The following is a 23192-nucleotide window of genomic DNA, read 5'->3' as shown; positions in this document are numbered from 1 at the left end:
TCAAATATGAACTGATTTCCTATGCGTGTCAGGCTTCGTGTTGGGGCCAAGTCTTCATTGCCATAAAAGGTCCCAGTCTCTGTGAATACACAGTGCACACATAAATGACCACGACATATACTGACTGCCATGACTTCGGTGTGAATAAAATGTCCCCAGATCACAAACTGAGAGGAAACTAATGGAGACTGGACAGTCACGAAAAACTTCCCAACACTGACATATTCAAATAGGGTTTCACCCATTTTCGAGGGAGGGAAACTGTTTCCTGGCAGCATGGGATGGCTATTCATTCAGTCATTCCTTTATTCCTTATTAATTTACTCATCAAACTCTACCATGTGCCAGGCTCCACATGGGACCCTGAGTATGTTATATGGAGTACGCTCAGTGGGGACAGATGAAAAGTGGCAGATGTCAGGATCGGAAGTTTCAGTTGCATCCTGAGAGTCACTAGGGATCTTGCCAAGGATTTCTGAGCAGGCAAATGACAAGATCACAACTTCTATTAGGCAAAACAGTTCTGGCCCCAAATAAAATTTTAAAGTGGAGGGTAAGAGAGGCTGATGAGTGATGGCTTGACGCAGCAGACACTGCTACAGCCTAGAAATGGACAGTGAGACCTGACCGGGGCCAGAGCCACGGGCACAGAAAGAAACATAAGGCTGTGCAAACGGTGTGAGTAGGATGAGCAGAGCTCTGACAGGTGGGCGGGTCCAGACACCAGGCCTCAGTTCTCTTGTGGGTAAGTGGTTAGACCGTGAGTCTGCAACCCAACGGAAGGGCGGAGGCAGGAGGTACGTTTGAGCACAAGAGTGAAAGATGATGATTTTAGTTTGGGGCATGTCAAGTTGAAGAAATGTCTGGGTCATTCCTGCAGAAATGTCCAGTGGACGTGCCTGACGTTAAGCCAGAGGCAACGGCTAGAGAAAGGGATTTGCGAGTTCTGCACAAAGTAAGTGACAGCTGAAACTGTGGAAGGAGAAAAGAAGCAGGTTATGCCTGGGATCTTCCCAGAGCCTGCTAGACACAGAGGCGGGATGGATGAGGATCTAGTGACAAGAGGTATGTGTCTAAACAGGAGAACAGGAGAGGGTGTTACTACGAAGTGAACAAGGCAAGAGAGTTTCCAGAAAGAAGGCTGGGAAGTAGCACAAAGTGCTGAGACACAGTTTCTTCTACATTTCTTTTCACACCACCACTAAGTTTGTCCCATTAGCAGACACACCCTTTAATATCTCCTTTTAAGCCATGCCTTCCTGTCTGTGGCTATGGCATATATAATAGTTAAATCCGAAACTCCATTAACATCAGGGTTTTCTGCCTCTGCTTTGGTGAGACATCCAATGAGATCGAGAATCAAAAAGGAACAGCTGACGCATGTCTGGTTATTGGCCTGGGCTAACAGGAACTCCGTGTAGTACACGGGAAGACATTCGCCTAGTATATTTTATTGCCATTATGGATAATAAAGAGGTTTTCTAAATTGTAAGTCAAAGTCATCTACTTAATAGCATTTCCAGAAAAATCAGAATTGCAGAAATGCTGCATTTCCAAGAAACAGTAATGGTTTCTCCAACTCTGTGTCTTACTCTTCGGATAACCAATTGCAATCTTCTAGGAGCAAACTGCAGAACCAAATCAAGCCAGTGCCTCAAACGAGCTGGATCCATCACCACCGCCCCAGCAGTTTGGTTAGCATTTGATACCAAAGACTAAGGCATCTTACCTGTTAAGCATCTTTTTTGTTATGATCTAATGGGATAATATTTTTCCTTTTTAAGAAAGGAGCATATAGCCCTGGCTGGTGTAGCTCAGTGGATTGAGCGCAAGCCTGTGAACCAAAGGATCAAGGTTCAATTCCCAGTCAGGGCACATGCCTGGATTGCAGGCCAGTTCCCGGCGGGGGACACACAAGAGGCAACCATACATTGATATTTCTCTCTCTTTCTCCTTCCCTTCCCCTCTAAAGATAAATAAATAAAATCTTTTTTAAAAAGGAGCATATAATATTTTACATTCAGCTCTTGTTTTATTTTATTTAAATAGATATGCGCAGACAGAAAAATAGGGGTGAAAAGTGAGAATATAACAATTCTGGCCCAATTAGAGCCTGAGTAATTAAACCAAACTTTTTCTCATTGTCTGGCGCTTGCTATGCCCCATGGAAATAATCTAATCCCTTTCTCCCTTGGACGGAAGCCAAAGCTCTTTTCTCAAATTAGATCCACAGAGAGTGAGATGCTTAAAGAAGTCAGTCGACCTATGGGCTATCAGGAATGTCTGCTGAATCAGTCATTCCTCACTTTAAGTCTAGTAAGTGGTGAGGAGTGAAGAGATAATGTCTAGAGCCGATCATCAAGGAAATGTAGCATAGGCATGTTATTAAAGTCAGGGCGGTAACCACTGAATGAGCTAAATATGGAAACTGTGAACCGAGGTTTCCTCTGAGAAGTGAACTGGGGACCGAGGAGGGTGGGGATGGCTGAGGCAGGAGACTGCTTTCCACTGAAAGGCGTTCTGCACTTCAAAATTAATTTTAACCAACAGCACTTTTATTTGGATAAGATAAAAGAGGAAAAAAGCAGTTGAATGTTATTACGGCATGAATGCTAGCTATTACTTTGACTCCTGTAATATAGATTTTTGACTTTGCATTCACAAAGGCACAAAAATATACGAAACATCTCCTATTTTTCAGAGTGAAAGAGTAACATTTGGTAAATGAAGTGAGCTGCCCAGACTGTGGAGCTCAGAGCCCAAGAAGCAGCTGCTCTGGCAGGTCTGTGTTTTATCCACATGTGCCCAAGCTCCGTCGTGGTATGAATTTCACAGTTCAGGGCATGGATTCATTCTGATTCGGGACTTTTCAGGCCAGACGATAGGTGCTCCTGCAAAATTATTATATCATAGCTCAGCCTCATTAGACATTGTAAACCATTATCGATGTCTGATGTTAAAGAGAAGATGGAAAGCACCAAGGAGCTGAGGTGTGGAACTGGAATTTCCAAATGAAAGTGAGTCTCCAGGGAGAGTGGAACACGGCTCCCTGTACACGACCGACGGGTGAGTCCATAGGCAGGTGTACCAGTCAGCTAGAGCTGCTATAACGAAATATCACAAGCTGGGTAACAAAAAGTTACCAGCAATGAAAAGTTGTGTGTCCCAGTTCTGGGAACCAGAACTCCAAAATCAAGGTGTTGGCAAGGCTGGTTCCCGCCGAGGGCTCTGAGGGAAAAATCCATCCTGGGAACGCAACTGCCACCTCCCTCTCTCTCACAAGGTCTCCTTCTACGTGCGTCTGTAGGTCCAAATTCCCCTTTGTATGAGGTTGCCAGTGATACTAGATTACAGGTTCGCCCTGCTCCAGCATGAGCTCATCTTCCACATCAGCAGGAACTCAACTTCCAAAGATGGTCACCCTTTTGAAGTACTGGGGGGTTAGGACTTTAACATGTGAGTGGGGGAGGGGGACACAATTCAACCTATAATGCCAGGAGATGATCAAATCCTTCCATCCTCCCCCAAACATTTACAGTGTTTACTGATGTGTTTCTTTTTTCTGAGAGTGTATCCCATTAAAAGTTAAAATGAATCGAAAAACAATATATAGTCACTTCACATTTAACTATTTTTAAATCCTCTGGCACATAAAATATGACAACCATAAGACTATCTTCACTAAGGTATGTATATATTCTAGATGTTTCAGGGTCAAAGAAACTATGTCATAATAATTTAAGTTACAAGTTACACACACACATATAAAGTATTATGTTATAAGCAGAGAAAAAGTTGTACAACAAAATCATCATCCAACAGTGTAAAAGTATCCACCCAATAGCTGCAGGAAAAGGTTCAGCCCTCAAGGGGCTACGCCATGTTTTGAGGGGTCTTATCAATTATAACCTCACAGTTAGTGGAGGTCTGAGCCCCTCAAACTGGAAAACACACATAAAAACGTTAAATCCAATTTACCTTTTCACTGAACTGTGCTATCTACCTTTTGCTTTTCACTCAGAAAGAGTGAACTCTCATTTCCAGTCCATCTGTCCTGTACCAGTTTTCACACCAGGAACACTTCACAGGCAGTTTTAAGGGGGAAAATTTCCTCTTAATAGGTCTATCTAATCAAGGTTCACCAATAATATGCTGTTTTATATTAGCCTGTAAAATTTTGCAACTGTGTCTATCTGACCTGGGACAACTCTTCTGGGTACATTTTGGAAATAAATTCTGGCAGAAAACTAATAGGCAGTAGCAAATATTTCTCATAAAAGTAAGTTATATAAAGTAGATAGCGGTTGTGCAGGGTGGAGGGGAATAAAAGTAGAGAAATGGGTCGACTATAATAGCATAATCAATCAAATATATATTTTTTAAAAAGGCAACAGTTTTCCAAATACACCAAGTTCTCATCCTTAGTTTATCTGTTTTCCCCAACACGTGTGTTTGCTTACTCACTCTTCACTGAGTCATTCAATGATCATCAGTAAACCCCAACTTACACTTAAGCAACTTAAGTGAGTTGCTTTCCTTAAATTTACAATAACACTGCTTGGAACTGGAATGCATCATTGAAAACAAAAGCAATGTTATACATTTAGACTTGGTCTTGGGTGTTCAACACATGCCTATCCATCCAATCATAATGAGGTAATGAGAAAAAAATTATGTCAACACCCATAATTAAAGCACAAAAAATGAATTATGTTTACCTATGTAAAAATTCTTTCTCCTTATCTTTAATCTTTTTTTAAACACTCCTTCTTCCTCCTACTTGCCCTGACGGAAGCCTGGCTTTCCCCTGAAAATACTACTTCCTTTGTAGCTCTTTCCAATTCTGGCCACTCCTTCAAGGGCAAAGAAGAAAAATCAGCAAGCTCCTTGTTCCTTAATGCTCTTTCCAGGTACCTGATCTCCTGCAATCTTTCAATGAATCCTGTTCCTTAAGCCATGTAGCGGGTGTGGCATGTCCCACCCATGACCCCCCTGCCAGAGAGTGTTCTCAGAAACCCTGCTGAGCGAGCACCGGGCCCTCTGGTCTGATTGCCTGGACTTGGCTGTGTGGACACTGGACAGACACCTGACCCAAGTCCCACCAGTCAGATTCCTTCTTTCTCAGGAACTGGGAAACGGAATATGTTCGGTGTGGAAGGCTGTGAAAAATGGTGTTGACAATAGCGCGGGAGAGGAAACACATCCATTCATACACATCCACTCATTCATTCACCAAACATTTAGTCATTGCCTTCTGCTAGCCACATGCCACAACAGCCCTTTATTGTACAGTCTTTTCAGGAGGTCACTGGTAGAATAATTGGGCTAAAGCAGAGTGTTCATGGGGGATGAAGAAAAGTAGGCTGAGGCTAGAAGTGGGGCAGGTTCCAATGGCAGATGATGAATCCAAGGTTGTCTCCTGCAGTTAAAATGAAAAGGTGCTGGTTTTAGGGAATGTTGCTTAAGAAGTCCTCTGCCTCTCCATCACAAGGGTTTTAAGGCTTCTACTTTGAATGTAACCAGAATTGACTGAAATAAAATTCCAACCCATCCTTTTAATTCTGAGGATTGAACTACCTTTGACACTGTGGTTCTCCCCGACTTGGTGCAAGGCAAACTCTAACAGAAAAAAAAAGAGGGAAGACAGTGGTCATTCTATAGGTCCTTCCCCCCAGTGGCTTGTAAACACCCCAAGAACTGATGCTTGGTTCACATGCTGTTCTCTCTGGAACCTGGTCTAATGCTCAGTACCTGAGAAATATACAAAATGTGTAGATCGGGGCTGAGTAGGGAACAGGCATCATGAGCTTGGAGATGAAATGAGTTAAAAAAAACAATCACTAGAGATTTACGAAAGAGGACCTCGCTGGGTGTGGAGACCAAGTCTAGGAAATGTGCCTCCTTTGGCATGAAGACGGGGTTGGGGGCAGAAAGCTAGAATGACAGCCAAATACTTTCAAAGAGCAACACTCTGTCCTAAGGACAGGGAGATTTAACGGTATGCAACACACCTGTGCTTGCCCAGCGGCACCATGATTGAGAAACACTGTTATCACCTTCAAAAGGAAGTTTTGTGAAACACATTAAATACGGTAACCTCCTGGGAAATTTTTCCACAGCTATCGAAGCCAGCACTTCCCCTCGTGATGCTAAAAGGTTGAGACCTGAGAGAGAGGAGGACGCAGGCTGCCCGAGAGGACAGGCTGCTCCGGACTGCCATCCATTGGCGTACAACCTACCAAGTGTTCCACTCATGGGACCAACTCCAGTTCAGAACCGTTTTTTCTTCCAGGGTCTGGGTTTCTGCTGAGCACGGGGCTAATGAAAGGTTGGGCCGTGCAAGGCCAGGGAGCCTTGCGACTGCAGTCAGCCCGAGGTAACTCCAAACCCCGCATTGTTTTAATGAGTCTGATACAGGTTTTTCTAAGGTGATTAAAACAAATCGCTTTCACAAGGTTCTAGAACACATGATCAAAGATGTAATCTGAATTTTAATGCTGCTGCCAAAGAACACAAAATTTATCAGAGTTTTTTTTCATCTTCGTATAGTTGCTGTTTGAAGCACATGAAAGAATTTTCTCTGAAGTGTGACTAGCTCACAGTGTCTTTCTCAAAGATAAAAACAAGCTTCAACTTATTTTTAATATAGGTCAAGCATGATCATTTTTTTATGCTGTGGATGGGGGGGTATCCTGCAATTGGTTTAATCATGCCAATAGCAGGGTAATACCCAGGAAATGAAGGTTTCTCCTTGTGTTCTTCATTCCCCTTCACAAATCAAAGTGGAGGAATGAGCAGGCACCTGGAGAATTCAGCCCGAGGAAAGCAAACTGCACTACCAGCAAGCAAGAAACTACAACCTGTGGGAAGTTCTTTGGACCATATAACATTCTGACGCCTAAGTCCACTCAGTCACTATGAACACAACGCTGGAAACTTTTGAAAAAAGGACGTTGCCCTCTCTAAACTTCTCCCAGGATGGCGCTCAGCCCCCGCCAGCCCAAGTTCATTTACAACAGCAGAAATTTCCCAAACTTCACACAGACAGCTCAGAGGGTAAGGCCCTTGTTTCAGATTGACTAAATAGAGGGTCTTCTGTAAAGCCTTAGGTTTCATTCATCCCTTCATTCATGCATTCAGTTAGTATTTATTAAGTGCCCACTAAATTTCAGGTAATCCTATAGTCATTGAACATACAGCTTCAAACAAGGGGAAAGAGACATGAAACCAATAAATAATGTATAGTGTATGCACAATATATACAGGGGTGGGCAAAAGGAGGTTTATAGTTGTTTGGATAGAAAAATAGAAATTAATAAGCAATAATACAAGAATAAACTGTGTTTTGCATACCAACAACTTTAAACCTGCTCTTGCCCTCCCTGTATACCAGAGAGAATATAATATGTACTGTGCTGTGCCAGAAAGGAAGCTGAGTAAAGATATATGGGGGGGAGACTTTTATTGACAACAATCTTGTTCATCAAGTTTACAACCACAACATCAAGATACCAATTTTTAAATTTTCATATGCAAACCACTGCAGGTCACATTGGCAATAATTCCCTTTAATTAGTAATTCAGTCTGTGCTGATTCCAGAGCTACGGTCATCTTTTTCCTTGTTCCTTACCTCCTCCACCCCCAATTTCTTCATTGCTGCTTTGAACTCTGGTCCCTCCGAAACTGGGAATGAGGAGCAAAAGTTTCAGAGAAGGAACCACACCTTCCCATCTCCTCCTGAGAAGGGCCCGAAAGGGGCCACAGACACACCTTCTGAGCAGCTTCTGGATTTATTTCTAACTTCACAAAACTGTTTTCAAATCATTCACCCTCTTATCAGCATCGTGGTCTTGTCACTGGCCACGATTTCGAAAGCCACGTAAATAGGGTTGTCGGCGATGGCCAATAAAAGCCCAGGATGTCCAGTCGAATTTGACTTTCAGATTAGCCACAGATATTTTTTAACATAAGTGTGTCCCATAAAATATTAGGGACATACCTCCACTTAAAAAAATTATTTGCATCAAGTAACTATATTCTATCCAGCAAATCTACATGCGAAGATTTGGGGGACCTACATTAATGGTTTCCACAGCATGGGTGTCAGGTTTCAACTCATCCAGACTGCAGGGAAATTGCTCCCGAGAGACTGTCTTCATAGCAAGGCTAATGTGCATGAAAGCAAAATGTAGTCATGCTGTGTGCAACGTACCAGAGGGTAGTCCCCACCTGTTTCCTGAACACAGATCAACCTGTCATAACCTTTGTAGTCCCAGCCAGCCCTCTGGGTGCTGACTCACAGACCCAGAGGTGATGAGGAATTCATCTGAACACTTTGTGAATTCAAATGGTGTCATTAGACACCTGACAAAGAGGAAAAAAACCCCCAAATAACCTGTGCTAGAATTCAATTACCATGCACTCACTTCTTAAGCTCCTTGCTAAATTTCAATCAGGTTTATGCCAAACCTTGTAAAGAAGGTGTCTTTCTTTGCTAGGGCTTATGGTAGCCTGTTACGGTACAGAGCACGACATGCTGGGTGCTCTTTCAGTTCTGGAGGCCAGGAGTCTGAGGTCCAGTTGTCGGCTGGGCTGGCTCCCCCTGTAAACTGCCCGGGGAAATCTGCTCCAGGCCTCTCTCCAACTTCTGGTGGTTGCTGGCAACCTTCAGAGTGTCTTGGCTTGTAGCAGCATCCCCCAGATCTCCGCCTTCAGGTTCCGGTGGTGTTCTCCATGCGTGTGTGTGCACGCCCGGGTCCAGATTTCCCCTTTTCATAAGGCTACGGCGCATACTGAATTAGGGGGCTCTCGCTACTCTAGTTCGACCTCGTGGTAACTAATACATCTGCCACGATCCTATTTCCAAATGTCACGTTCTGAATCACTGGAGATTAGAGCTTCAACATACGAATTGAGAGGGGACACGTTTAATGTACAATGAGGGGTGAAATCTGTACATACATTAGAAAGACTGCAGAAAGAGCCCCAAATCTTGATAAAACAGCTCTCGATAATGAAAACTGGCAGGAAAACACGTGAAGGGGGGGAGACCCCAGGGGCCCGGGATCCACCCCCAAGAAAACAACGGCTCCGCCCTGTGGGGAGAAAAGAGCTGGTGGGGAGACCGATTGAAGCCCGCCAATTTCACGCGTGGGAGTCCCTAGGCAGCGTCGGGCGAGAATGAATTATTACTCTGGGCCGGGTTCGGGCTCTGGCTCCACAGAAGCATCCCTCCCCGTCCCCAGCTGCCAGGATCCCTCCCTTAGGTGTAGCCCTCGTCAGGAACGCAGACCGTTCGCAACTCCGCCAGGCAGTCGAGGAGCGTCGCGTGTGTTTTCCACGTCTGTTCTGTCTCTACCATTGTGCCAGATACACTTTCCACGGTCCCAAAGTGTATTTCGTGTGCATTCGTGCGCATGTGTTACATTATATGCTCTCAAATGTATAAATATAAACACGCCTAAAACATTAAGTAGCTGCAAATGGAATTTTAAAAATCCATATCTGAGGCTCATCTTTTAGAAAAGTTTCTGTCTTCAGATAATTCTTCCAGGACTTAGGGGCATTGCTAGAGGGTACACAACTTACTCAGTGCTTGGAACAGTTATAAAGTTGTATCCACTTTTTCCCTCGTAAATACCGATGATAAGCACACCAGACTGGAAACATGGCCTCCTGGCATCATTGTGGAGGCAAAGATACATTTATGGAGAGAACATTTTCCAGCCAAATGAGGAATAATGATTCTGGGACACAAGTTATAACTTAAAATAAGATGTACTCATATAAATATCTTAACATATTTAAAATACTTGAAATCCAGTAAATCCCTTTCAAAATTCTCTTTTCCAAGTGTCGGAAGTACGGATCGGGGTAGTGGAGCTGGCTTTGTTCCTCCGGATTGTCTGTCAGCCAGGGCCAGTAGGACGCAGGCCTGGGGCCTGGAGACCTTCTCCAGCCGTTGTTGACCCAGTGCCATGTCCTGGGCATTATTTCACAGTCAGTTAGGTCGGTACAAAACTGCAGATGCTCATTTCTGTGTTTTGGGCCCTGGCTAAAAACCATCAGATGGCTGCCAATGGGCCCATTCTGTTCACTTCACTGAGGATCTGAAGATGAACAAGACCTGATTCCTTCTCTTAGGATCATCCTGTCTGGTGCAGGAGGTCAACTGTATCAATAATCACCCACACACTCTGAACTCTCGTGCTAGACACTGCACTAGCTTCTGTACTAACTCTTGATGCTCCCGTCAACCCTACAAAGAAAGCACTACTGTTACCCTCGCAGCATCAGTGAAAAAACCAAGTTCTAGACAGGTAAGGTTATACAGCTCCAGGTAACAAAGCTAGCTGGTCCCCTTTGCTCACACCCCGGCCAAGCTTTTGACCGTCACTTTGTGACTCAATAGTTTCTTTGTGGCCATTACAAAAATAGTGTTATAAAAAGAGAAATGTGCTGTTAATGCTTTTTTATGTGCTCCGTAGCACAAATAAAGGAAAAGCAATCCACAAGGCCCAGAGGCTCCAGACAGAACAGAGAAGACACTGCTTCCATAGCGGCAATGAAGGGCCAGTGTGACAGAGTCGTTCAGAGCAGGGACGTTGGGCTATTCCCTTCACCACCTCATGTCCCCACCACGCTACCAGTGGGTCCTAGGGTGACATCCCAGAGAAACATCTGACACCAAGAGCCTCATCACAGGTTCTACCCCTGGGGCATCACAAATGGAATGCATCTCAAAACAGGTGAAATGCACAGGTTCGCACACCACACTGAAAAATGAAAGTGGAGTCAGGACTTTGAGAACATCTGAGTCAACATCGGCATCAAAAAATCTTAAAGGAACTATCGTTACTATGTTCAGGGAGATCGGCAAGAATATTGCACCCACAAAACAAGTGGGCGCTATAAAAATGTGAGCAATGAGAACAAGAAAATGTTCTTGGAGCTTAGAGATAAGATGGATAGAATTTAAACAATCAATACAAGCATTGTAGATACAAATCTAGTCATTCCTCACAAAACAGAACAAAAATAAAAATAAAAGGACCACTGGAGAAAAAAATAAGGTAGCAACAAAGTCAGTCTATCAGAGCGATATACAAAGTGTCCGATGTCCGACTAAAGGGATTTCTACACACAGAGAGCAGAGAAGGTGCAGAAGGAGAATCGTCAAAGAAATGATACGAGAAAAATGCTCCAGAACGTCAGCGTATGGAAATTCCGGCCACGGAGCCCAACATACTCAGTGAATGGCACCCCGAACATATCAGTTATTTTTCATGATACCCCTAGACCCCCTAACACACATACCAATTCAGTTTATTAAGTAGTTAGGTCCAAATAACATAATGTGTCTTCATGTCCAAAAAACCTATGATCGGTTGGGCCCGGTACAACCTGTCAAATCTTAGAATCGTAGTAGGTCCTGCCCCCCTCACTTCCTGTTCCATGCTGGTTTCTTAATGCCTATATGCCATTAGAATACACGTTGTTAACACGAAAATAGGTATTTTAATATTAGAATATGTATTCCAACATTCTGTGAAATGGGGAACAATGGTACGGGGAAGGGTGGGCAAAGCAATAGCATAAGCATGTGTTATTTTGATGCAGACAAATTCTAAAAATGAAGTAGAAAACAGAGGACAATATATGAATATTGCAAGCAAAAAAAGAGAAATCATGAACCTTGATTTTCACTGCCGATGAGAGGATGTTTCAGATGAAAGCATTAGAAATGCAGGTCCCGAAATAGCCAAGCAACTCCCTGTATTTTAAACTTCACTTGGCGTACAGAACCCTACTGTGCCAGTTCCCTGTTCTTGGGGCATTTCTTCCCACTTTAGATATCCTTGGCGTCCCAAAAGATCTGCTACAGCTTTCACTCCTTTGCAACTTACTGTTACTATTATTATTCTGATACAATGGATTTGTAATTCACATAAATGTAATTTGTTACTCTACCCCTGCATCCCCTCTGGACTGTTCTATTTTGGAAGAACAATAGGTTCGCCTCTTTCTCTATAGATGTTGCTTCCTGTACCAACAAGGTCCAACCTTATAAATGCTTATAAGAAAATGAATTTTAATAACTGCTTCTGTAATGATTGTACACTGTATCTCATCAATTCAAACTGCCCATTTGTGCCACAGTTTATCTTCTCTGATGTGGAGAATGTGTCTTATAATCGCTGGAGGCCTGGACAGAAGCCAAGTTTCTTTTTTTTTTTTTTTTTAAGATTTTATTTATTTTTAGAGAGAGGGGAAGGAGAGGGAGAGGGAGAGAAACATCAATGTGCGGTTGCACCTTGTGTGCCCTCTCCTGGGGACCTGGCCAGCAACCCAGGCATGTGCCCTGACTGGGAATCCAACCAGCAACCCTTTGCTTTACAGTCTGGTTCTCAATCCACTGAGTCACACCAGCCAGGGCGGAAGTCGAGTTTCTTCTAGAAAGTCTCTCAGTGGTCCTGCATTCATCTGGGCCCCCGACCTGAGACCACGTTAGATTGAACAGTCTGCCTTAGTATTTTTTTAAACTCACACTGGCACTGGAAATTCAGACCCAAATATTTGTTAGCACCGACTTGCAATTCAGAACCTCGGCAATATGGTTTTTCTTCCTTTTACCCATAGCAGATCTGAGACATGGGAGTTGCTTTGCTGTCCCTTTCTGTCTCATGGGGTCGTTTGTCATTTGTTACTGTATAGAAGGAACAGCCCTGGGGTACTCCAAATTTAGGGACGTATCCTATTCCATTCTCCATCTTGGACATTGTGTCCTTCCCTAAGGACACATAAACAATGATATATCTTCCACCGACCTTTGGAACTCTGTGAAATACAATACTAGATAATAGAATAAAAACTAATATATAATCCTGACTTAGTAACAGTTAGGTCGATATGGTATATTTTTAATTTAAACATTAGGCTTCTTTTTGGTTAAAAAGATATCCACAGGTTTATAACCACTTGAAAATGTTTCAGAGAAATTTGGATTTCACCGTGCGGGTTAAATCCTGATTAACCGGCTTCCCCTTTACAAAACAGTCGTGTGCATGTTCCTGCACATCGGCATTTTAAGACATAGTCCACACTTCCCCACCCAAAATCACAGCAGCCTACACTGTGGTTGGGTTTATGGAAAACATCTGAGGCCTCTAAAAATCCTCAATGAAATATACCCCTGCAAGCTCATGATTCAGTCCTACAAGGCGGGCGAACTAGGCCGTCGGTTACATCATTAGGTTCCCAACGCGGCAATTCTCAAACCATCCCCCGAGTACCTTCCAAAAGCCTTCCTCAAACATATCATTGAACCCTCTCTCTGAAAATAATACTTAGCTGAGCTGAGCATGAAATGTGACATATTTTATAGTCAGTAATTATTTAGTGCTTACTATGTTCCAGGCAATGAAGTAACCACTTTACATACATAATCACTTTACTCCTCCCAGTGAACCTACTGATTAAGAAATTGAGGCTTGTAGTTTGAGGAACTTGCAACAAGATCGCACAGATAGAAAAGAGCTAGAACAAGAAGGGAAGCCCAGACAGAGTAACTAACTGCAAGGACCACCCTCTCATCCACTGTATGATGCTGCTTTGAGTGGCAGGGGCCGGGGGAGGAAATGCCGTGGGGAGAAACAATGGCAGTTTGAACAGCGATGCAAACATACTGGACCATACCAATTTCATTAATGCTCGGCAACCCGTCAAACTTGAGACAGATCTTGGCACACTCATCCACCTACTAAGGAAGATGCTTCAAACCACAAGGAGAAGTACCAACAGTATTAAATGGTACTAAGCAAGGGTATGGCTCACCATTTTAATTTCCGTTTATGATCACTACTTATCGTGAACTTTTTTTCCGGTTTATCCCATGTTGGGAGTGGGGCTCATTTGCACAGGTCTGTTAGGACATTTACTTTGTGGTGTGCATGACATATTTTTCTCTTAAGTCTCACTCTGCAGGCCAGAGCTGAAGGCAAGCCTTATTATAGATCAAAGCCAGTGAAGTGGGTAATGAGGTTTGGTACATAAAACACTTGGTACAAACGCAGAGGAGATTCTGGCTTTTCTTTAACATTAATGGCACGGAAATGCATCATCTGAAATCGAATCCTCTGGAGGAGACTAGCTACCAAAGAATCATTTCCCTTCACCTAACAGACCACTGGCAGCTGGGTGCCTTTCACGAATGTGGAGCCCTGTGCGGTGAGCTATTTTTAATGCACACTCCACAGGGTGACCGCTAAAATGCACCACTGAACTTGAAGAGCATCACCCACCACAGCAGAAATTGAGAATTGAAGGGCTGCTCATGTCAACTTCACTTAAGGAGTATGGTCTGAATTCTCAGGCAGCTGCATAAGCTTGAAAAAGAACAATTAAAATATCTAGGCAGACAGTTTTCATCTCCTCAGGTAGAAAGTGTTCTTACATATTCAGACTTGTAGGTCCCCGAGCCCCAGTGGAGCAAAGGAAAGGTGGTTATAAATATACCATTAGAAGGATAATTACATCTTCCGATAACTTTTAAAATCATGTCTGGCTCCTCTTTTGTCAACTGTCTTTCAAGACGGGTCTGTGTTAAGTAAGTGCTTCCCAGGTCGATAGTCACTTCTTTATTTCTCCATAGCAAGGTATCGTTTTCACTGTTAGTGCCAAATGTTTATCAGCATGAGTGGTGGAGGATAGAAATCATAAAAAAGCGTCATTAAATCCCCCAATTCCCTCACCCCCATCCATTCCCTCCCTCCCTTTCTCCCTTCCTTCCTTCCATTTTTTCCCTTTTAACACATTTTAATAGCCTAATATGCTCCAGGTATATATGCTCAGGTAAAAATCAGACTGTTTGCATTACCAACCTCGAGCATTCACAATCAGCTTAGAATGTCCAACCTCTGTAAGCTTTGTAGATTACTGTAAGCTCTTGGACTCAGAGGCCACACCTGGTACCTCCTAGACTTCTTTCTGCCCCTGCGTGGTGTCTTGACTTCGTGTCCAGAGCGGAAGGAAGAGCTTGTTGGGGTGTTAGGTAATCCGATGTTTGGCTCCCTCATGCACAAGCTCACCCCAGATAAATCCCCTAATTTCTGGCACTTCCATTTCCTGCTGTACAAAAGGGAGATCCTAACTCCAGTCCAACCATCCCCAGACCAGGGATCTGGTGACAAAAATCATAACATGAGTGAAGCCACTTTACAAACCTAAGCCTTGACCAGGGAGGTGCTCCTAAGTATAATTCAGGGTCAAGTGGCTGAGTACCAGAGCAGCTGGATGGGCGCAGGGAGCCGGGTCATTTCACGAGAGCCTTGCCAACCTTGCTCTTGCCACTCAGCAAGGTCTGAATGTCACATTTCACCTGCACAGCCACACTGAGTTAGGGCCACAGTGCGTGACAGGTGCACTGCCCTCATGGCATTGAGAGGCTGCTCCTTTCCTTCGGACAATAAGTAGGTCAGAAAGGGGATCACGGAGCCGTGATGACATCATGTCTTCCACCCACACATTTAACGCCTTTTCCATCTTCACTAAGCATTTACCACACACTGTGGCTATGACTTTTGCAGTGTGAGGTGTGGCCACAAAACTAGCATGAACTTCTTTTTCCTTCTTCACACTTTCATGGATGGAAGATTCGTTCTTAACCCACCTCAGCATATGATTTTTTTTTCTTTATTTATTAAGGTAGAGAACTTCCACCTTTTCACTTAAAAAGCCCATTATGGCTTCTAGTTGGCATATCCGGATGGCCACCATCACTGCTCTTGTGCTTTGGGCCATTAATAAGTACAATAAGGGTGACTGAACACAGTGCTGTGACACCGTGGCAGTGGCTCTGATAACCAGGACGGCCACTGAGTGACTGACGGGTGGGGGGCATGTGCATAGTGTGGAGACGCCGGACCAAGGGATGACTCACGTCCCACGCTGGACGGGACAGTGATTTCATCACACTGCTCAGAATGCTGCACAATTTAAAACTTATTAATCGTTTACTTCTGGAATCACCCATGCAATATTTTTGGACCATGGTTGACCACGGGTAACTACCCATGAGAAATTCTGAATAAGGGGAACTACTATAATTGTTAAGAAGACTTTTTTCCCATCATCCGTACTGAGGGGTCCAATTTGATCATGGACTTGCTGATGGCCATCTTCCATCAAGAGGGGAGGAAAGCCAAGGTGATGACAGACCTGGACCCAGCTGTCCCTGACACTCAGTGAGTCCCTGCATTTGTCCTCTGTGTTCCCCTTTTTGTGTTGGGTTACTGTCAGGTACAACTGAAAGTCCTGACTCATGCACATGCTGACCAACACCGGTCTCAGTATCTATGAGCCCAGAGCTTCTTTATCTCCTATAAAATAGAGATGATGATTATGATAAAAGTGACGATGACTATAATGATGGTGATAATAATAACCCCCACAGGGTTACCAGAGCATCAGATGAGGTCATAATTGTGAAAGTGACTTGTAAACCCTGATGTCAGCAGTTGTCATTTATGCTACTCAGAATGGCGTACAATTTAAAACTTATGGATTGCTGCTTCTGGCATTTTTCCATTTAATATGTTTGGACCGCGGCTGACTGTGGGTGACTGAAACCGTGGAAAGCACAACGTAGGGACTACTATAACTCATTATAACCCCAATAGCAAATGAATACTCCAGACAAGAGAGGAGACGGCCTAGCTGAGACAAATCACTGGACTCTTGGAGCATTGCTCTCCTGATCAACATGTTCTAATCTGCTCCTTTTATAAAGCTGTTTATGAGGCTCTCAGCTGTAAGGCCTGTGCTTGAATCTCAGCCTCAGCACTAATTCACTGTGTTTCTTTGGTGAGTGACTTAAGCAATCTGTGCCTCATTGTTCTCATCCGTAGAACAAACGTAGTCATAGTATTGAGTTGCGGTGAGAATCAACGATTGAGTCCATGGAAAGTGCTTAGAAAGCATTTGGCACAATGTAAGCGCTAGGTGAATGTTGGCCACTATGAGATATATAAAAAGGGTTTGCAAAATGTTAGCTATTATAAACTGGTGAAGTGGTATCAGCATTCTTACAGAGCACTGGTTCTCAAAAGGGTGGAGGGTCAATGTACCCCTCCCCAGTGGCAGTTCGGAAATTTATATGGGCACTTTAAGGTCAAGGGGCATGGGGGTGGCATAGTACTAGCATTTACTGAGAGGAGGCAGGAATTCCAGCCACCTCGCAACATCTGGGGCAGTCCCCTGCAGTGCAAGGTTTTACCAGGTCCCAAATGAGAGCACAAACTCCTGCCCGCTGTCCCCCGTAGCTGTGCTTGGATGGTGACATTATAAACCAGTGCTGCCGTCTGTCTCCTTTATGTGTCATGCATTTATCTTCTGAAGCTTTTAAAAAAACTAATTCACTCCCCTTTCCCACCATATTAATGTTAAAGATATAATAATGATAGGGCATTGTATTGATTTTTAAATTTAAACTAGAGTTAGGTTATATGATTCATAAAATTCATTTTATGGTAATAAAAAGAGGGATTGGGAAAATGCTGGAACTGAATTGGAGTGGAGGTGAAATACAGTGTAGAAATGGCCTCACCCAGCCCCTAGCTTTCCAGTGGAAATCAGGGCCCAAACACTACAGCATCTTGTGAAGTGTAACAATTAGTTACAAGATTAATAACCCAAGTTTTAAGACTGTCATTCTGGAGTTTTGGAGTATTCTTTAAGAATCTGTACATCTTCTAAAAACAAAAGAGAGAAAAGAATCAGTATATAAGTAAGACTTTTTTCTAAAGATCAAATTCTCATCCAATCCTGAGTTTTTACACTAGCAAAATCTCGGCCCCTTGCTCACACCCCACGTCCCTGGCCCACCACCCCCACGAGCACCCCTGGAGAAAGTGGTTGTGAAAGTCACACGTGAAAGCCAAGCATTCCCAGGAACAGTCTTGGGGAGAAGCTTGGATGGGCAGGGTGAAGGTCCATGATCGTCTCTGACTTTCTCCTTTGGCTTTCCACTTTTTCTGGTTCAGTTCCAAAGAAGACCTTTTGGGCTCAGGGATGATGCTGTCCACCCGCAACCTCCAGAGTCCAATATGAGTCTTCCAGAACATCCTGTACTCCTCAGTCTAGACAGAGTTATGGAGGAACTAATTGTGTTGTAGCTTCTACTTCTATTACAAAAAGATTGACGTGTTTCAAATTACTATTTTACTAACACTCACGAGGCAATCCCCCCCCCCCAAAGAAAACTCCTACTGTCCCCACCCAGAGAAGCCATGGCTGCTTATACAGATGTGCCCTGCCCAGAGGGTGCCTTTCACCTGGCGGCCTGTGGGAAGGGTGCCCCCTGCAGTGAAGGGTATAATACCTGGATGGCCACAGGTAGGGTGCCTGCTCCTACTCCCCATGTGGGAAATGAGTTCACAGTGGAAAGATTTTTTATATTAACCTTGTTGACTAGTCAGTTAAATACTGGCTTAACTGGCACCATTTAGCCACTATTTAAAGTCTGAATTATAGTTGAGTCTCCTTGCAGGCCCTGTGTTCAGTGACGGAGGCCCTCTCCCCTTGGAAAGCAGGGTCACACAGCAGCTCCCTCTTCTCAACCAGGGCGACGTGGTGCCCATGGGTTTTACAGCTCCCTGCTCTTTCCTGCCCCTCCCTGTCTAATACCCCACACAATGGCTGTGTCCTGCTCAGGGTTATTCCATGCACTTCAGCATCTTCGAGGAACGGGGAAGACACCTTGACCCAGTAACCGAGGAAACTGCCACTGACCCAAGTGCGCAGTTCCACCCAGAAGCTCCGAGTACCAGTTTCGCCTACAGGCGACACATACGTGTTTTTAATTCAGACCTGGAACCTCTTCGCTATGTTACTTGAAGCAAATAACCTACTGTCCATAAGCTTCAGTTTCCTCATTGGCAAAACGAGCAACAGCATGAGCCGCCTGGAGCTCCTGGAGGGTACCGTGAACAAATGCAGGTAAAGCGTCCCACATATTAAGTGCGTCCGAAATATTGGCTACTGTGATGATGCTCTTTCCCCAGAAGAGTGGTCTTCTGTACATTATAACTTCATAGCACAAACTACAGTCAAATAAAAATAAGTGATGTAAACTCTAGTGACGAAACAAGCAAGGGTTATGCCTTGGGAAAGGCAATTTCATCTTCCTTTTATTTGAATTATAAAGCTAACTCATCACAGCAGGCATTTGGTACATGCGATTTTTTTTTCTTTTATCCTCAGAGTGCTCTTCCACACAGCAGCCCTGTAAAGTAAGCATGGCCAGCTGCTATCTTTATTCCCATTCTTTCAGGGAGGTTAAGATGATTCCGTGGCATTGAAACTTGCTGTTCAGCATTTCATTTTGCAAGGTGTTCCACTTGTAGAGGCAGGGACTGTCCACTAGGGGGCACATGTCCTGTAATGGAGTGTGTACTGGCAGCCGTGGAGGGACTACACTCATTTCCATCAGCTCCCCCAACCAACCCACCAATCAACCAACCAAAAAAAAAAAAAAGCAATCTAAACTAAAAGTCACTGTATTTTCCATATGCATATATCTTTAAAACATCTCCCTTAGCCCTCTTATCCATGGAGGTTACTTCTGCAAAGCCTTCCCTGTGTAAAAATTCTGGAATCAAGATGGCGTGTCAGGATATGAGCAAGTAGGTATGCGTTTTGAAAAGCACTGCCAGGGGCCCTGATGAGCCCCAGGGGCTGGGAATCGCGGTACTAGGCTGCGCTACAAAAGAGGGACGTGTGCTGCCTGCCTTGATGGCCCAGGGCCGCTCCCACCAAACCTGGGACCAACACTTGGCCCCAGAATACGCAGCACGAGTTTCAGTGGGACCTCTACTGGTTCTCTCACTAGGAGTCAATTTCCGAAAACCCAGGCTGGAAATAAGACCACCGCCCTAGGCGGTCTTTGTCTAGAAGGCCCAGAGGTCTTCCCCAGTAAAAATTCATGTTAGAGGTTTTTACAAAACTCACTTTCCAGTTGCTGCATCGATAAAGTCGCACAACTACTAGGGGTTTATTTTCTTCATTTACGTTTATTTTTAACTGCAGGGAGCCACCTTTTCTTCCTCTTTTGGGGTGAGAGATAATTTTTTTTTACCTCTTTGCTAAGTCATTATTTATTAAATGAAAACCAAGAAGAAGGAAAGAAGGGGCATAATGAAGGGCAGTGAAATAAAAATGACCTGCCTTTGTCCCCCTGTTATTTTACAGTAAATATTGCTAGCAGAGCAGGTATCTGGCAGTTTATAGTCCAAACTACATTGGCCCCAGTTCCCACCTGCCCCTGGTCACACACACCAACACACACTGGAGAAAACTTTTTTCTGTTATGTTAATCATCAAGCCAAAGCAAACAGCCTTCCACTTTCTGTATCCAGGGTGGCAATTACATATGAAGACATCACGAATCCTCTAGTCAAATAAGAGAGGAAAAAAGCCCTCTGTATTCTAGGTCAGAGGGTGGGCAGGGAGTTGCATCAGCTGTCACACATGATGAAGTTGGTTTCCCAGCTGGGAACTTTCTCAGTTTCACGCCGCAGCACCCGAGTTGGTGAACAGAAGAGTTACCGAAGTCCTGAATTCAGGACTTGAATCGACTACCAGTTTACAAGGTCTCACTTGAGCATGTCATCTCAGCTCAAGGCAGAGGACCCATAACTAAATAAAAGACGCCAAACAACTCCATCTCCAATTAGAGAGAAGCTGGGTGGGAAAATAAAATAATTACACAAACAGGGCTGACAGAGGCGTGGCCAAAACCAGCTAAGAGGCAGCGAGACAGGGAGTGAGAAATGCAGCTGCTGAGCAAAGGGAGACTGCTTTAACTGCTCACTGCCCTGCTGCCCTTCTCCCACATAATCACAAATGGGTCCTAAAGACACCAGCGTTCTGTCCACGGTCGGTGATGAGGGGGCTAAGCACGTCCCATCTCAAGACAGTAGTTTCTAAGATGCCTCACAGGAATGGGCCACTGTTTACAAATGTGAAGTTGTTTCCTCACCCCTTTGGAAAAATACCTGAAAAGTAGGCAGAGAAACCACTTCACCAGCCCTGCATGCAGAGCAACCCAGAACCCAGACTGACCGACCAAACAACCAAAGGTGAACGTCTGCATAAAACTGCAACACGCTCCCGGCCGGTGGCCCAACTCCCCAGCCAGAATGCCAGTTTCCACTTTGAAAGCAGGGAGGTCGAGAAGGGTGGTGGGAGTTTTGACATGGAAACGCTGTCCCCGCTCTGGGGTCCCTTTACGATTCAACCCCTTTCGCTGGGTCGTCCAGGCTGCTGAGCCCAAGACTGCGCCGAAGAGGAAAACTATCCGAGTTTGCTCCGCGCGTTCCCTTCCTAACGTGGACGGGCGACTCTCTATGTCTCCACTTCCTTTCCAGCTGCGCTTTCCAGTCCCTACACTCCACTCCACATGGATTATCTGCAGGTGAAAATAAGGCAGCGTGCACTACGCAAGCGACCCCGTGCTTGGCACGTAGTAGGAACTCAAGAAACAGTTCTGGCCCCTACTGGGTCTAACCCTGTAAGGACGCTACGGCGGGGATAAGTTGCCCCCTAGTCGGTCAGAGTTGTTAAAACTCCACGTCACCCTTGACAACCCGGCCCCCTGGGGTGTGACAGCACGTGGGTGCGAGTGCGGGCACCCCGAGAGCGCGAGTGGGTGTGCGCGCCTGGCACGGCCCGCGCGGCGTTAACCCCTTACCTTCCAGCAGCACCTCCTTGCCTGCGCGCTTCAGCGCCTGCACAGCCTCGTCGTGGGTGGCGTCGCGCAGGTCGGCTCCGTTCACCGACAGGATGGCGTCGCCCACGTACAGGGCTTGGGTCTGATCCGCCGCTAGCCCCTTGAAGATCTTGCTGATGAGGATGGGCATCTTGTTCTCCTTGCCCCCCTTAATGCTGATGCCCAGCCCGCCGAGCTCCTGCTTCAGCACCTTCACGCCACGCTTCTGGTTCGAGATGGACTCGGGCACCTGCTCCGGCAGGTCGGTGAAGGCGGTGCGCACTCCAGCCGGCGAGTCCGGGGGCTGCGCGCTGCCCGCGCCCGGGTGCCCGGTGCCCCTGCAGAAGGTGCCATTGGTGGTGGTTCCAATGCCGTTGTACGCCGCAGCGCCCTCCTCGCAGCTCAGCACCAGGGCGTCCTCGCTCAAGTTCACCAGAACTTTGTGCCAGCGATCCCGCACCAAAACTTCCAGCAGCCCGCTCCGCTGCGCCCGGCCGCCGCCCCCACCGGCCGGCCCCGCCGCCGCTGCCGCCGCTACCGCCATCTTTCCGGCATTCTTAAAATGCCATGTGATTGCAAAACGGGGGAAAGTGGGGAAGGGTTGCGCGTGGAGGCCTCGGGGCCCGGGTCGTGGGGAGAACGCGCCCAGCTGGGAGGAGGCAGCACGCAGGACTCCACTCCGGGAGTTCGCAGACGCGCTCGGCGCGAGTTGGCAGCCGCAGCCCAGCCGGTTCCCCCCTCGCCTGATCCTGGGCGGGGTGGAGCAACCTAAAAGAAGAAGGAGAGACAGAAACGGGAGGGGAGAAAAAAAAAAAGCCAGCTGCCAGTTGCAAAACCCCACAGCGGGGGAGCCGCGAGCAGCGAAGCGCCGCCGACAGCCGGTAGGAGGCACGCTCGCGGGCCAGGAGAAGGGCGGGGACCGACCGCTCACCTGTTCCAGCCGCCGCAGCCTCCGAGGCCACGCGCGGCCCTCCGGCTTAGATCCTCCCCGCCTCCCTCCTCTGGGCGGTCGCCGCAGGGACAGCTTCCCTAGCGCCTTCTCCCCACCCGCCCCGGCCCTCTCCTCTCGGCTCTCCTTTCCCGCGGGCTCCCACCCCGCACCTCGGCTGGGGCGGTGTGTCCTGCCTCGGTCCCCTCACTGGATGTTCCTGAGCCCCCACACCCTTCACACCCTCCACTGCATTGTCCCTCGTCCTGAACCGCAGTGTCTCTATGTCTGCTGGTTTCCTCAAACCAAGGCTTGACCTCCCTGCTGGGCGCTTACCTGTCACTCACTCCCTTTCGCAGGGACTCTCCGGTGGACTCCGACAGAGGCCCAGAGTGCTCTCAAAGTGGAGGTGGACGGCTGTCCCGAGAACCCAGAATGAAGCGTCAGCATGACCCAATGCCCCCAGACTTCCTCTCTTTAAATGCAGCACACCTTTCTGA

General features: G+C 45.9%; 1 protein-coding gene across 1 annotated transcript in view; it reads right to left on the bottom strand.

The window, feature by feature from the left end:
* SNTB1 (syntrophin beta 1) overlaps positions 1-22655 on the bottom strand; it is a 198108-nt gene extending 175453 nt beyond the window's left edge. The window contains exon 1 of the mRNA XM_053661116.1: positions 21747-22655. Within this exon, the coding sequence (XP_053517091.1) occupies positions 21747-22308 (562 nt within the window). The 5' untranslated portion in view covers positions 22309-22655. The remainder of the gene's footprint in view (positions 1-21746) is intronic.
* Positions 22656-23192: the final 537 nt, after the last annotated feature.

The sequence above is a fragment of the Artibeus jamaicensis genome, unplaced genomic scaffold, assembly GCF_021234435.1.
Source record: "Artibeus jamaicensis isolate MK-2021 breed Jamaican fruit bat unplaced genomic scaffold, CSHL_Jam_final scaffold_916, whole genome shotgun sequence".
Taxonomy (NCBI): Eukaryota; Metazoa; Chordata; class Mammalia; order Chiroptera; family Phyllostomidae; genus Artibeus; species Artibeus jamaicensis.
This window is presented reverse-complemented; position numbering and strand designations above follow the sequence as displayed.